We start from the raw sequence: 15,030 nt of genomic DNA on the forward strand, positions 1-15,030 counted from the left end.
AGCCAAAGATACCGATAGCGTAGTCAGAGAGCTTGACAGTCCGAGGCACCTGGCGCACATCGCTTTTGATGACGACAGCGTCGGTGCAGAGGTCCTTGATATTGTGCACGACCTTTTTGGCCAACTCCTCACGCAACGATTGCCCACTTAGTTAAAATACTTCACTGAGCGATGCCGAAGTTGGCCAGCCTCGGCGCTTTGGCCCAGCTGACGGAGTTGATGTTGGCCACGGTCGCTAACAGAAGGTCTTTGGGCCGAGTCGAGAGAGCTCGATCATGTCGGAGGTTTGGTCGAGTCCCCACGGACGCGATCATGTTCGAGGTTCGGCCCCGGCTGAGCTTGTAAGAGTATCGCTGGAAGCGCGGGATCTCGAGAACCTTAACGGGGAATGCTCTGCTCCGAGTAGTATAGATGTCAGCGAGTAGTACTTCATAGTATCTAGAGGTTCTGTTCGAGTCCCTATAAGCCTTTGAGGATGTCATGGGCTATCTGCGTAAGATCTCCCTGAACATACGCAGGAGACGCAGTCCAGAGAAGACCCGGGCTCGCTACAAGCGAGCAACGTGCGTGCCGCTAGTGGGATCAAGACCGCTGCAAAGCCATCATCCATAGACCAGGTGACTGGCAGCTTTATGAGTTCACAGCCAAGTGGATTCGTTGAAAAGAATTCTTGGAAATTCCCGATCCCAGAAACAACGAGCTCCGGTGGAAAATGTGTCTTGCACTGCACACATAGGGTCCGACATAGAATTTCTACAATATGTTTTCCATTGATCTATTGTCCGTATGTAGCCAGGTGGGATAATGCGATGAAGGGGGGGGGGGGGGTTACAGACACTTTCATTGTCATTAGTTATGTATACGTCTAGTAGCCCCATTTTGAAGTCGGTCAGTCAGGCAATCAGCCACGATGGGGGTGGGGGAACAGTCTGGGCAGCAATCACTCATTTTACCCTGGTCAAATGGTATGTTCAATTCTGATGGTGACTGCAAGTTGCGGAATATCTGCGCGAGAAGAAAAGAGAATCTATCACGGAGGGACCACTGGAGAAGTCGTATGTCCTTCCGAACAGTTCAAGATAATATGAAATGAGAGAAACAACACGTAAAAGACAGCATAAAACAAGAGAGCAACCCCTGATGTTGGAGGGATAAGAGTAGAGACCAGGTACTGTGAAATCAATCTTCAGGGGTCTTTCCAGCATCAGTCACCAAACAGTGGCCGGACCCGACCCGCCTTGCTCCCAAGGCTCGACCGAGTTGTCTTGCTCCCGGGGCACGACCGACTCGTCTTCCTCCGATTCCTGAACCGAATTGTCCTCCTGTGGCTCCTCAGCCGAATTGTCCTCCTGTGGCTCCTCAGCCGACTTGTCCTCCTGTGGCTCCTCAGCCGACTTGTCCTCCTGTGGCTCCTCAGCCGACTTGTCCTGCGAGTGCTGAACCGACTCATCCTGCGACTGCTGAAGCGAATTGTCTTCCTCTGGCTGCTGAAGCGGCTGGGTATCCTCGTAGTGGGAGCGTTTCTCGGGAGCATTCTCTCCAGGACCCTCAGCGGGCTGCTTGTATGGTGTCTCCAAATCATCCAATTCCAAATCCCTGTGCCAAACACCGTCCCAGTTCCGGTTGGGAATCCATTGGGGTCTCATGATCTCGGAACCGTCGTTATCGAACAGGACGCTGTCGAAACACTGGCTTGGTTTGCCAGGAACGGTGTCGATAAGGATCATATGCTCGTCCGTCTCGATGACGAGCACCCTCTCGCAAGTGCCTCCCATGGTGACACGGCACGACAGGCACTGCCAATACTCTTGCTTGGTTTGAGCATCAACGAACTCCTCGTCAAGAGTAGCCTTGCCACAGTTCATGCAAACGCGGTGCTTCGGTGTCTCAGTGTCTCCTTTGCAGGTCTTGCAGGTGTCGGAAGCTTCGTCGAAGTTTCGAGCCGGTCGGGGTTTGCCACAGGGGAGACATTTCTTCCACGGAACCGACAAATTGTCCTCCGGGCAGCCAATACCTGCACGGACATCAGCAATAGAGGTGCTACCGCGGTACTCGTCGGCGAGGGTCATGATTTTCTGTTGCCGGGGGGTGAGAGCTTTGTCTGCTGTGGGTCGGTCGACCGAGAGGCCTCGCATCTCTGCACGAGTACGTGCGCCTCGCTTCTTGGGCCTACTTGAGGTCATGCCCTGGGTCGAGGGCTGTTCTTTCAGCGAGTCTGAGGTTCCTTCAATCGTGTAAGGCACAAGCTCTGTAAGCGGGCTGGTGACATCTTGCAGGCAGTTGCGGACATGGTGCTGCCTGTCACAATTGGAGCAGCGAGGCTTGGTCTTGCACTTGCCCTTGTGAGTCTGATAACAGGTCGTGCAAAGGTCTACATAGTGTTCGCCTCGGACTTCCAGAACGGCGTTCTGCTCTTTGTGCCAAGTGAAGTACTTGAACAACTTGGTCTGGTTCTTGTTCTTGCTCCGTTTCAGCATCGGTCCGCTGAGGATCCAGACGGTTGCATGTCGGGCCCGAGTGTCCATGGTGTTGATAATATTGGATTGGCCTGTATGGCCAACACCTGAGGATCGCACGTTGTCGATGATGACAAAGTCTGCCTCGTCGCCCATCGAGGTGAAGTGAGTACGAACCGACACGAGCTCAGGGACCCATTCCTTGGAGGACAGGCCACGCAGCTTTTGGCGAATGAGCAGACGTTGACCTGAGTAGGGAGTGATGATCATGATGGACATGCGCTGGCCATCTTGCTCGGTGCTTGGGAGCTTTGAACAAAGGTTATGCCTGAAGATGTCCGCCACGAGTTCGCGTATGTAGATTGCCGAAGCAGGGTTGGTGAAGCTGGTGCCAAGCGGAACTTCATCCTCCCCTTGCAGGGAGATAAGGAGCCGTGAACCCCTCGGGGCTTCGCGCCTCAAGTGGGTCAGGAAGCGTCGAACCCCCAGCGTGACGGGGTCATTAGACGGCTGAGGGTGTCCTGCGACCATGCGTCCCCTATAGAACTGCTTGGATGGAAGGCTGACAAGACCACCCTTGGCGCGGAAGTTGTTATTGAGGTACAGGACCGGAGCTCCACAATTTGCCCAGCGTTGCTGAAAAGACACCTTTAACTGAGGGGCAAAGGCACTGACGAAACGCAGTGTCTCGTCTTTGTTATCGTGGCTGGATGAGGATTTGGCCAAGGGATTGATTTGAGCAGGATCTCCATCAAGCATACCAAAGACATGGTCGGGGGCACAAGCTAGTACTGATAGCAACAGACCCTCTTCCATGCGACTGGCTTCGTCGACGACAATAATGTCGATCGGGAGATCGTGTCCGTTCTTGTACTTGTGCAGAGCGACGGGCGTGGCGAACAATATGTCGGCTTCCTCGACGGTCTGTACCAGAAGCTCCTCGCACTGGCGTTTGTACTCGGCCTTGTTCTCGTCGAATAAGTCTGGGTCGTTGAACATACTGTCGCGGTGTGCAAGAAGTGACCCGTATGCTGCCTGGTTTGCGACGACTTTGGCAGAAACAATCTCCGCAACGCCACGACCGTCGCCGTAGTAGGTCTTGTTGAAGACACCATTGGCCTCGAGGTCGCGGTACATTTTCTGAAGCTCGACGTTGGACGAGACGAGGTCAGCGAAGGATACGGCATCGTCTTGGCGGTTGACATTGTTGAGGAACTTCTCCTCACGCATCCAGGAATTGAGGCGGACAATTTTGGCCTTGACGCCAAGCTTTTCGGCATATTTGGCTGCACGATCAGCCAAAAAGTTGAGCTGTGTATTGTTGTTGCCAACGATACAGATCTTGGGACGGCGTGGGGCAGTCTTGGTCCGATACTCGTTCGAATTGCCGCCCCTTGTCCAACCGCCGGATCCCATCGAGGTTTGACCAAGAGCTTCAAGGGCGGAAGCGTCTTTCTTATCTTCATCCTCATTCCGAAGAGCAATCTCCTTTTCTACCTCGGACATAAGATCAGAGGGATGATGCACAGTGTCTTTGGCCTTGTCCGGATCAAACTCCTCGGCCAGTGCAGCGAGAATCGTGAAAAGAACAAGGCGAGTCTTTCCGCTTCCAGGTACACCGAGGATGTTGATCCAGCCGAAGGGGGCATTCTTGAGGGACATGACTGCGCTGCGTTGGCAATCATCGAGTGCTTTGAATTCCTTCACGAACTTTTGGAGAAGGCTGCCTGGCTCAGGGGACCTTCCGCTAGAGACTGCATCAATCACACTGCCAATCATTGGGAAGAGGGATGCGATGTTATGAGAAGGCGGCTCCTGCTGAAAGTCGAGGCACCATTTGGAAAAGGTAAGGTCGTCGACGGAGGCCTGCGTGCCTGCGAACTTGATACCGTCAAGTTCAGCCTTGAGGGTGTCATTCTGAGTCCTGCGCAGAATGGTGATCGTCTCGGATAGCCTGGGGTTCTTCTGTGCTGCTCGCACCATGCCGTCAACAGTGGAGAAGAAAGGAACCCGTCGAATCTTGGAGAAGTCCAGGAGAGGGCGCGTGAGAGGCGATTTCTTCGGCCATTTGGGATGCCGAGGAACATTGGCGAGGAGAAAGACACCCGGCATTTCCGCCAGCTGGAGTGGAGGCTCAATCCGAGTTGCATGCCAGTAGGGTGTAGCTGGAGAATTGTCAAACTCAGGAGCTTTGAGTGTATTGTCTTCCATGCCGCCCTTGACGAACTCCAGGACCCGCTCGTCGTACTCAGTATTGGTCTCGGCGGGCTTCTCTTCCTCGGTCTCTGTGCCGGGGATCTTGAGACGGCGAGTCATGTTTGTGGCCGAGGTCTCGGCAAACTGTCGAGCGAGATTCTCTGGTCCATTGAAGATGTCCAGGAACGCCATAACAACCGTGGCTCGGGCCTGGTTCTCGTCATGTTCATGAGCGGCATTACCATAGGCCTTGAGGATGTGGTCCTGGATGCGAGTCTGGATCTCGACTTGACTGAATTCACTCTCAGGTGGGGCGGGAATGGTGATGGGATGAGATTGGATGGAGAAACGGACGGACTCTCCGACAACTGGCATGAGCTCCAAACCATCGGGCTCGTTCACAACCACATAGTAGTGGCGAACAGGCTCGTCTTTGTCGGTGGGATGCGCGGGAAAAAATACTGCCTTGCAAGGCTTGTCAACGAGCTCTGTCGCGATGGCACTATCGTAATCGAACTCTGCCTTGGCACCGTAGGCGAGAACTGCCGCACGATGGTCCACACTCTGGAAGTAGTTCACCGCAGGTTCTGCGTGATCAAAGATGATATCGTCCTGCATGGTGCCAATGTCCAATTTGCGCTTCTTTGGGCAGCCTAGGAAGAGAGGTTCGAGAGGGTCGTCGAGGAATTGGGCATGCCAAGAGTGCTGAAACCGCGAGAAGGTATGGGCGGCGCCAGGGAGAGCCGGATCGCTGAAGAGCTCGAGACGAACCTCATCCTGTTGCCACATATCTCGAAGCGTAGTGCAGATCTTCATGAACATGTCTTTCTTTGGGCAGGCCAACAGGGTACGAGCCTCCTCATTGTCGAACTTGAGGATCTGTTTTCCTTTGCGCACTGCAAAGGTACCGCGGAAGGCTGCCTGCAGTTCAAGAACGTCGGCGTTAGGAAAGCGCTCCCGAGTTTGCTCTGGCGTAAGATGAGCGAGCTCAGGGCGAGCCGGAATGCCACGAAAGAAGATCGTGCTTCGAGCAAACCAGTGCATATTGTTGCGGAGAGAAAGACCGTACATGATGACGACTTCGCCATATCCGTACTCTGGGCATTTGTACTGGATGAGAGTACGAAAACCGTTCGTCGACACGTTGCCAATTTTGGCGACATGGGCTTCATCATAAGGGACAACGAAATGCCCGTCATGAGCAAGGAGGCAGGGGAATTTGCCAGAATCGTTCCTGGAAAGCGGCACACCATTATCATCGTAACGCATGCGAAGTGCCTGGTCCGCGAGGTCACGAGCATCCGTCGAGTCGGTGATTTTGACGATGAAGTCATCGTTTCCATCAACGTGGGAGGTGGAGGCGTCTTCCTCATGCTCGTACTGAGAGTCTTCGGCGTTCGTGGCAGTGTTCTGAAGGGCCGCTTCGCGAGCCTCCTCTGGACCGATCAGGCGAGTCACCATGGCCTTCCGCTTTTGTCTCGCATGCTCGCGACGAGCCTCCTTGTCGAGATGATCCTGAGCGTACTGGCGGTTGATCTCGAGGGACGCAAAAGGCTCGTAAGTGTAATCTCCTACAGAGGCCTTGTCGCGCAATTGTCGGCGTTCTTTCTGCTGCTCCTCGGTTTCGCCGAGGAGGGCCTCCCGAGCAGCAACACGCTTATCGGCCTCACGTAGGGCCTCCTGGCGTCGCTCTGCTGCGAGTTGCTTGGCTTGCGAGTGAGTGGGGTCTTGACCCAAGACATGAGCGAGAGCGAGTTCTTCGGCTTGCGTGGCTTGGTATTCTTTCATGAACTTGGCCATGCTGTGGTCTGTCGGCAGAGGAGTTCCTCCAGCGTGCTGGGTCGAAGGAGTTCCCTTAGGCGTAGCAGCTTGACCGTAGGGAGCGACAGGAATGCCCATGACATTGGCAAACTCGACGGGGACATCGTCCATGCTCGCGGGTTCCTTGGGAGAAGGAGGCATGACGGAGATGCGGTTGAGCGCAACCGAGGACGCGTGCTGAAGAAGTTTGAAGACGCGCTTGATGATACTGGGGGTTGCGGGAAGATTGAGGAAATGGGTTCGACGGGGGTGAGAGGTGGTTGGGCGGGTTGTGGTTGTCAAGATGAGTACCAACAACTGAAAAGGATCGAGTCGAGAAGGTAAAGGGTAGGTGAGTGAAAAGCTGAAGGGAAAGGAAGGGAAATCTGAATCCAGTCTGAGTGGCTTATCGAAGACGAGGGTGGGTCATCTACGATGATGGTTGGTCTGGTATGAAAAAAACTTCTCCAAGAAGAGCTCCGATTCTTGGAACGAGGGATAAATCGCCTGCGAGGTAGACAAGTTGCTGCCTTAAATGTACCTGGGAGAGGCTGAGGTTGCCAGTTCAGTGGGTGTTCGGATTTGTGTTGTGTTGTGGGGGAGGAGGGGGGGGGGGCGTCGTCTTTTTATTGTGTTTTTTTTTTCTCAGGTGTTGCTTCGACAATAGCAAACTGATTGCTATTCAATGCCCAATGCTCCTTCCGGTTCCCCTGTATTCTCCGCGTAAGACACCTAGCCATTCAGTATTGTACTGCATGCATTCTGGTTCCAATGCAGACTTTGGTATGACTGTGTGATCTTCAATATCGTCGATCACAAACTTTTCGATGTCGTATCGAGCGATCTGTCTAAGGGGGGAAGATGCCTGTGCAATAAATCTGGCATAGCAGGCTGTTAGTATGAGAAATATTGACATCAACCGCCCGACCTGGGCCGTGGGAACGAGATACTTACGAGGCGGTTTGATCTTGTATGGGAGGGGACCAACTTCCTCCGGGACTTCACAGCGCCAGTCTCTTGGAAGGAAAGTTTGGTCCGACATTTGGTATGACAGACATATTCTCCAGGCTCGGGATCTCGCAGTTGCTTCGAAGGTCTCCTGTCGCGGCGCAAGAATGGATCCGGTGAGGACGAAAGCGTGTCCGGATCAAGGTGAAGGGGTATGGGTGAGAAGTTCATCGAGAAGCTAATGCCTGAGCAGAAATAGAGCAGCAAAACCAGAACTGGGGGGGTCGGGCGTAACGGCTGCCACGAGGCCCGGACCTGAGGTCCTTGGTGACCGCCGAGGGCGATCAGTCGGAGATGTTCGTCATGGGGGGGGTGCTACCACGACAGGGAGCCGTTCTTGTGTTCCCGTAAATAAGGGTTGCCTGTAGACATGGTGATATTTTCTTGGCTGTGGCAGGGTGAGGTTCGGTCGGCGGTCAAGTTCACTTGATGCGAACAAGATAAACAGAGGCCGCTTCTTGCTACCATATCACGCAGAGGAAAAGAGGAACGAGGAAGGGTCTAGGCAACAAGCACTTGGTATGATTTGAAATGGACGGCCTGTCCAATTCTGGTGGTGATTGCAATAGGCTGAATGAGGAAAAAGAGAAGCTATCGCGAAGAGGCCGGGCCCAAGAAGTCTCCCAAGAAGTGGTGGATGGGCGCGGCTTAGGGGTGCACGTGACCTAGCACAGTGAGGGAACAGGGGCCATCCAACACTATCGTGCATGGTTGTACATCATAGATATAAGACAGTCTCGGTAGTCTAAAGGCCTGCCTCTTACGGCGTAGACCACTTATGTCAATACTGGGGCCCGGCGTGGAGTCGAGTGCAATTTGATTTGATTTAGTCCGGGCTAGACGCACTCGCGACGAAGCATAGCAGGCCACTCAGTACTCAACCCGTATGCAAGACAACGTCTGAGGCGCGGTAACACCATCCTTGCTTCTTCCCGGGCTACCCGAGCGAAACTGTGAACTGCTAGCAAGGTACCACGGAAGCTGCTTGGGGATTGGGGTGTTTTGCCGGTAATGCAAGGGCCTGGGTTAGGTGGGCTCGTGTCAGTAATACCCTGGAGTCCCGGCACACGTCGTCATGCTGCTTGCATCTGCCCCGCATCCCCTCCCACTTAGGAAGGTCGTGATGCGCGATAATCAAAGCTTGATCTGACTGGGGGTGTGCGGACGAACGAGACGATAACCATGTGTCCCATGTAAATACATGAGCCTGTCCCATGTGGCGGGCAATCCGTGCCAAGGCGGTCTGTTTCTCCCATCGCCGGCAATTCTTCATCCACCACCCTTTTAAATCAAGTGCCACATAGCTAAAATGCACTACACCTCTTGGCGATTCGCTCTGGCCATCCTCGCCCTGCTCAACGGCCTGGCCGCTGCCGGGCGTATGCACGAGCGAGCGCGACGCAAGGGCTTTGCAGAAGGGCTTGTCAATGACTTGAAGACCAGGGCTTCCTACCAGCCGAGGAACCACACCGACTTCAGGTTCCTTTCGGACGCGACCAAAGAGTTCCAGGTCAAGGCACTGCCCGACATCCCCTTTGACGTCGGCGAGCTCTATTCCGGGGTCATCCCCATCGACGAGAGCGAGCCGGGCCGAGGCTTGTTTTTCGTCTTTCAGCCCACGGTGGGCGAGCCCGTCGACGAGGTCACCATCTGGCTGAATGGTGGCCCTGGCTGCAGCTCCCTCGAGGGCTTCCTCCAGGAGACGGGCCTCTTCAGTTGGCAATGGGGCCAATACACACCGCTGATCAACCAGTACTCCTGGGTCAACCTCACCAACGTATTGTGGGTAGAGCAGCCGGTCGGGACCGGCTTCTCCCAGGGCGAGGTCAGAGCGACTAGTACGGCAGACGTGGCCAAGGACTTTGTCGACTGGTTTCTCAACTTCCAGAAAACCTTTGGCATCTGCAAGTTCAAGATATACGTCACCGGGGAGAGCTATGCAGGCATCTACGTCCCCTACATCTCGGGCGAGATGCTCGACCGGAACGATACCGACCGGTTGGATGTTCGCGGCAACCTCATCTACGACCCCTGCATCGGCTCCTTCGTCTACACGCAGGAACAGGCGGTCGCGGTGCCCTGGGTCCAGCAGAACAACAACATCCTGGGGCTCAACCAGACCTTCCTCGCCGAGCTCGAGCAGCGCGACAAGTCCTGCGGCTACGCTGCATATCGTGAGCAATACCTGACCTTTCCGTCCTCGGGCCTGCAGGAGCCCAAGTACTTCAACCATAGCGCCGACACCGGCTGCGATCTATGGTCGCTCGCGCACGATGCGTGCTTCCGCACAAACCCGTGCTTCAATGTCTACGAGCCCAATCTGCAGTGCCCGCTTCTCAGCGACCCGCTGGGGTACCCGACCGACTTGCAGTATGCATACCCGGGCCTTCCAGTCTACTTCAACCGCACCGACGTCAAGGAGGCGATGCACGCCCCTGCTGACGTCGACTGGGTCGAGTGCGCCCCCAAGCCCGTGTTTGTCGGCGACGGAGGTCCCGAGGACGAAGGAGACCTGTCCCCGGACCCGATCCAGCATGCCCTGCCCCGCGTGATTGAGGCCACCGGACGGGTGCTCATCGCCAACGGCGCCCTCGACTTCGATATCATCACCAACGGGACGCTCATTGCCATCCAGAACATGACCTGGGGTGGCACCCGCGGTTTCCAGCAGCAGCCTAGCAAGCCGATCGTCATCACCTTGCCGGATCTGCAGTACCGGCCCGCGTTTGAGGCAAACGGCTTTGGTCCCATCGAAGAACCGATGGGCACGATGGGTGTTCAGCATTTCGAGCGGGGGCTGATGTGGGCCGAGACTCTCCTCAGCGGGCATATGGAGCCGCAATTCCAGCCCCGTGTCGCCTATCGGCACCTCCAGTGGTTGTTGGGTAGGATTGAAGAGCTCTGATGCTCGATAGAGTCTAGTGGTCTAGCCCGCCAGGAGGATGAAAGAAGCCGGGCACTAGGAACATGAAAACCAGGGAGTGTTGATGAATCTTGCCAGGATCTTCTATATCGTAACACCAAGAGACACCAAACCTCGATCTTATTATGCCGGCGTGGCTGTCACCTCGCCAGCCTCGCACTGTTTCCGCCAATACAAACTCGTGTCATTGAACGCATGCAGACCGTCGTCGTCACAAGGGAATGCAAGCTTGTTGAATGTCTTGTCCATCTCCTCGAGTCTTTCTGACGACGCCTTCCAGTCATCCTTCATACCGCTGCAGGATGTTGTCAGTCCACACACAGTCAAACACATCGTGCAGGCGGAAGGGAAGACTCGCATGTCCCAAGATCCCCAATCAGTGCCCACAAATATGGCTGGAAATCCGTGCTCGACAATCCTGGCATACACGTCACGGTAGAGATGAATGCCGTAGACGAAACTCTGGGGCTGGACCATGTCGAACCCCCGGGGAGACTGGACCACTGTGTGGCCGAGACCTTGTAGGAACGCCACATCAGCTGGGACGTAGGCCGGCTCTTGGAAGACACAAGTGATAGGAGCTCCATTACGCTCAGCTGTCCTCGTGGATGTCGGTCAATAGCCGCGGCGCACAGAAATAAGAACAAGAGAACAGTGGGAGCGATGGACAAACCTAGGATCTCCACCATGGCGAGAAAAGCATCGAGCTGGATATGCGTGGTCCGCATTGTCTCAAACCGTACTATGCTGGGTACGAAGGAACCGGTGCCGAGGCAGATGGCGTGGGTGATGGAGGCAACAGATTCGGACTGGGAGTCCAGGATTCTGGTGATGCACTGCTTGAGTTGACGATAGCATGCGCTGTCCCGGAAGCGGGCACTGATGCGTTCCCGATCCTTGAGGATGTCATCAGAGGTGTAGTCGGGGGCCGAGACAGCACCGGTGGCGGCGGCGGCGGCGGCGGCGGGCAGTTCCGGAGCCCGATGATTACCACGACGTCTCCGACCGCCAGATCTACGGCTGACTACGGTCCATTCGGCGGTTTCCGGCGGGTTCGTGACACGACAACTACTACGAGACGTGGGTGGGCTGCCATGGATCTCGTCACCAACGGGACGGTGCCTGTCCTTGGCTTGTGTGCTGGGTGCCGACGACATGGGTGGTGGCAATTGGCATCTTCAACGAGCAGCCATCGGACCCCGGATCAGTGAGGAGAGAGAGAGAGAGAGAGAGAGAGGGGGGATAGATGTGCCATGATCATCGCCACAAAAGCTTCAACTAATATAGGGATTTTTTGGACCATTCAAGCGATTTGACAGACCGGAGGCGGGGCTGGTCCGATAAGACTTTTTTTGCGCTCTTCCAGCCAGGCAGGCTTGAGACAGTCTGCCTATCTTATCGATAAGAACCAGTCCCATTTGATCAAATCAATGTTTGATCAAATGTTCAATGTCGAGGCTCGCCCCCAGAGAAAGAAAAATCAATCAAGTTATTGCTGATGATGTTTGACGACTGTCATGATGCCTGGCTTATCCCCTTCTCATCACTCATAGCAGAATGGAGAGCGTCGATCGCCGAGCTCTTGGAATTCATCCAAATCCAACAACCAATGGCTCGGCTTTGCCGGTTGTGCCATCCCCAGTTGCCAGCGTGGCGGTCGCAGTGGCTGGCACCTTGATTACATTGCATACCTCTTCGTACATGCACGGATTCCTCCTCCTGATACCGGCAAAGCAGTCAGCTTACCTCGCGTCCGCGCATCTTGTTCCCTTGCCTTGACCGGTCGGTGCCACAGACGTACGCACAGACGGTTGCTCTCCCCGCTGAGATGATCGGCAACTGGGACACAGAATCGCATCGCAAGACTGAAAAATGGATGGGGTCACTCATCAGGAAAGGGAGTGACAAGGCTGGGCATCATTGGTGTGCCTTGACCAGGGCCACGCTCTCTGGCCGCGTGACGGCGAGGCAAGATGAGGCGAAAAACGTTGCCGATGCCGCCGCATCGCAGACCATGGGGTCCCGGCCAAGACAAGCCTCGAGAGTGGTGCGAGGCCCTGGCCGGACACCGCCGTCGTCATTGGAGTGGTGCGTGCGCCCGGTACCACACCCAGGCTTCCCTTAGACAGTACACTTCTTCTAAACACCAGAGGACCAGAGGATTCCCATCGTGAACGGTGACGCGCCGCCTGCAACATGCGTTCGTTCAACAGGCCATGCTCGTGCCACCATCCCTGCACGCGTGCTGTCTCCGAGAAAAGCTTCTTTCCGGTTCAGGACGGAGGGAGAGAGAGCGAGGGCGCCAGCCAGGAGTGGAGGAGGCATGGAGCGTGAGAGAGGCCGGGAAAAATGCGACCGCCAAAAATAGCCCCCACAGCTTGGCACCAGACCAGACCCCAAGCACCCTGCTTCTCGCCCTGGATTGGCTGGCTGGATCTCGACGGGCGCTTAATCGTCTTCCTCAAATCGTCTTCTGGCCACCAGCCAGGGGCCCCATTGGCTGCAGGCTGGGTGATGAGAGGGCAATCCCTGTCCTTCCCGTGCAGCGCGCATCGCTGGCTCTCTGTCTCTGGACTCTCTCTCTCTCCGCATCTCCCCATTGGCCCCAGCCTTTGGGTGCACCTTGCTTCGAACCATTGGAGGCAATCGTGCAGGGGCCGGCCCGCTGCTACTGGTCCGCCGGTCTGAGGATTTGCCCCTCAGTAGCTGCCGTTGGCGGGCTGCAGAGAAAGAGGACCCGGCCGAGAAGGGGAGAGCTCTCTCTTCCAACCACACCTGTCGATCCAATTACCGCCCGCATCCTCAATATGCACACAATGCAGAACCGGGGGGGTGAGGGGGCACCACATGCTGACTTGCCTGTGGCCGCCTGTGAGAGGTGTGTGTGTGTGCCTGTGTGGCACGTTGGCAACGATGCCGGGCGGCTGGGAGGTGATGGGAATTGGACAAGGGCCCTGCCCGGGTGCCTCCCACGAGCAGCGCAGGGTCACACTGCAGCCAACGAGAGGCGGCGAGTTGGCTGAAATGCGGTGACCGAGAGGGTGCGACGCTTCTGGACGGGCAATATTACCTCTCCTCCGCCCGCCCTCTCGATGAGCCCTACGGCCCGACCTACCTCTTTTCTCCCCTCTCCAGTCGTGGATTACAGTCTACAGTTTGTACTTCCCACGCCCCTTTTGCTTCTAAGTTGGAAGCGACAGAAGGAAGAAGAAGAAGAAGGAGACTTTGCGGACATCGAGCATCAACATCGGACCGCCTTCACAGCCCCGATCAACTGGATTGACACACTGGTACCTAGTTGACCAGGGCTCGTCCTCCGGCAGGTCGAGATTCACAACCCCCAGAGCGGATCAGCATTAAAGCCTGGCAAGCGACGGCTAGGAGAGAAGAAAAAGGCCTGGAAAGCCCGCTTGTACCGCACTACATAACAGACGCGCATCGATCCAACATGCTCTCATCACAACTCATCGCCCTCGCCCTCGCGGCAGTCACCTCGGCCCACACCGTCATCTCCTACCCGGGCTGGCGCGGCGACAACCTCGTCACCAACGCGAGCTTTCCCTACGGCATGCAATGGATGTACCCTTGTACGTGAACTCACCCTTGGATCCCCTCGTTTCTTCGGCCTCTCTTGTATCTCTTCTGCGGCAGCAAGAAAAGATGGCTCGTTAAAGCTAACACGCTCTTCCTAGGCGGCGGTATCCCCCTCACCCATAACCGAACCTACTGGCCCGTTACTGGCGGCGCCATCGCTCTGCAGCCGGGCTGGTTCCAGGGCCACGCCACGGCCCAGCTCTTCATCAACCTCGGCATCGGCGACGAGGCCCCCGACGGCGGTCCCCTCAACATGTCTCTCCCCATGGTCCCGCAGTTCGGCATCCTGGGCCCGTCAAAGAACCCCTACCCCGGCACCATTTGTCTGCCTCAGGTGCCCATGCCCGCCAATCTCAGCCTGAGCGTCGGGCAGAACGTGACCATCCAGGTGGTCGAGCTCGCCGTCCACGGCGCTGCTCTCTTCTCGGTACGCCTCCCCCCGCTCAATGCCACCGGCAAGGCTGTGTGGCGTTATGAAGAGCACTACTGACACAATCTGCAGTGCGTTGACGTAACCCTCGTCGAACCCAACGACCCACGCCTCAACGAGGTCAACGAGACCAACTGCTTCAACAGCACCGACATTGGCTTCTCCGACGTCTACACTATTACCACGCGCGCTTCCGGACAAGCCCAGGCCCAGGGCAACGGCACCGTCACCTCGGCCGCCGTACGGACGCTGAGCCAAGTCGCCGGCTGGATGCCTGTCGTAGTCGGTGGGCTGTGGGCCCTGCTATGAGCCTGATGCAACAGGACTTTCTTCGGGGCGTTGGTCTCTCTGAGCGGAGACGAACCAAGACTGTACATTCTTTCTTCAAAACTTCCTGCTTGCCGCACACTCTCGCAACTTTGTCATATACATAATCTCCGGCGTTCATAAATAGGACAAACTAGGTATCATCAAAGGGATTTTATTTTCAGCATCATTCATCGACGTCATATAGCACCAATTGAATATGTTTCTATTGAAAAAGGCCAACCCGAACACACTACCAACAACCGAAATACTGTACAACTTACCCTGTAGTCCCAAAACTGGCCACATTGTAGAGA

The 15,030-nt window shown here is 55.8% G+C and overlaps 4 protein-coding genes across 4 annotated transcripts; 2 read left to right on the plus strand and 2 right to left on the minus strand.

Moving 5' to 3' along the window:
* Positions 1 to 1,208: 1,208 nt before the first annotated feature.
* On the minus strand, positions 1,209 to 6,614 carry E0L32_001198 (uncharacterized protein; the record flags this gene model as incomplete). The annotated part of the gene is made up of 1 exon (XM_031134814.1): positions 1,209 to 6,614. One exon carries the CDS (start codon positions 6,612 to 6,614, stop codon positions 1,209 to 1,211), a length of 5,406 nt encoding a protein of 1,801 aa, XP_030993091.1.
* Positions 6,615 to 8,769: 2,155 nt separating this feature from the next.
* E0L32_001199 (uncharacterized protein) lies at positions 8,770 to 10,365 on the plus strand (the record flags this gene model as incomplete). Its single annotated transcript, XM_031134825.1, has 1 exon — positions 8,770 to 10,365. The coding sequence occupies one exon, from the start codon at positions 8,770 to 8,772 to the stop codon at positions 10,363 to 10,365; it is 1,596 nt and encodes a 531-aa protein (XP_030993092.1).
* A 141-nt stretch (positions 10,366 to 10,506) lies between these two features.
* On the minus strand, positions 10,507 to 11,540 carry E0L32_001200 (uncharacterized protein; the record flags this gene model as incomplete). Its single annotated transcript, XM_031134836.1, has 3 exons — positions 10,507 to 10,678; positions 10,811 to 10,979; positions 11,057 to 11,540. The coding sequence occupies 3 exons, from the start codon at positions 11,538 to 11,540 to the stop codon at positions 10,507 to 10,509; spliced, it is 825 nt and encodes a 274-aa protein (XP_030993093.1).
* Positions 11,541 to 13,831: 2,291 nt separating this feature from the next.
* E0L32_001201 (uncharacterized protein) lies at positions 13,832 to 14,716 on the plus strand (the record flags this gene model as incomplete). Its single annotated transcript, XM_031134847.1, has 3 exons — positions 13,832 to 13,970; positions 14,076 to 14,404; positions 14,480 to 14,716. 3 exons carry the CDS (start codon positions 13,832 to 13,834, stop codon positions 14,714 to 14,716), a joined length of 705 nt encoding a protein of 234 aa, XP_030993094.1.
* Positions 14,717 to 15,030: the final 314 nt, after the last annotated feature.

The sequence above is a fragment of the Thyridium curvatum genome (assembly GCF_004353045.1).
Source record: "Thyridium curvatum strain D216 chromosome Unknown NODE_4_length_842636_cov_84.159710, whole genome shotgun sequence".
In the NCBI taxonomy this organism is placed as follows: domain Eukaryota; kingdom Fungi; phylum Ascomycota; class Sordariomycetes; order Thyridiales; family Thyridiaceae; genus Thyridium; species Thyridium curvatum.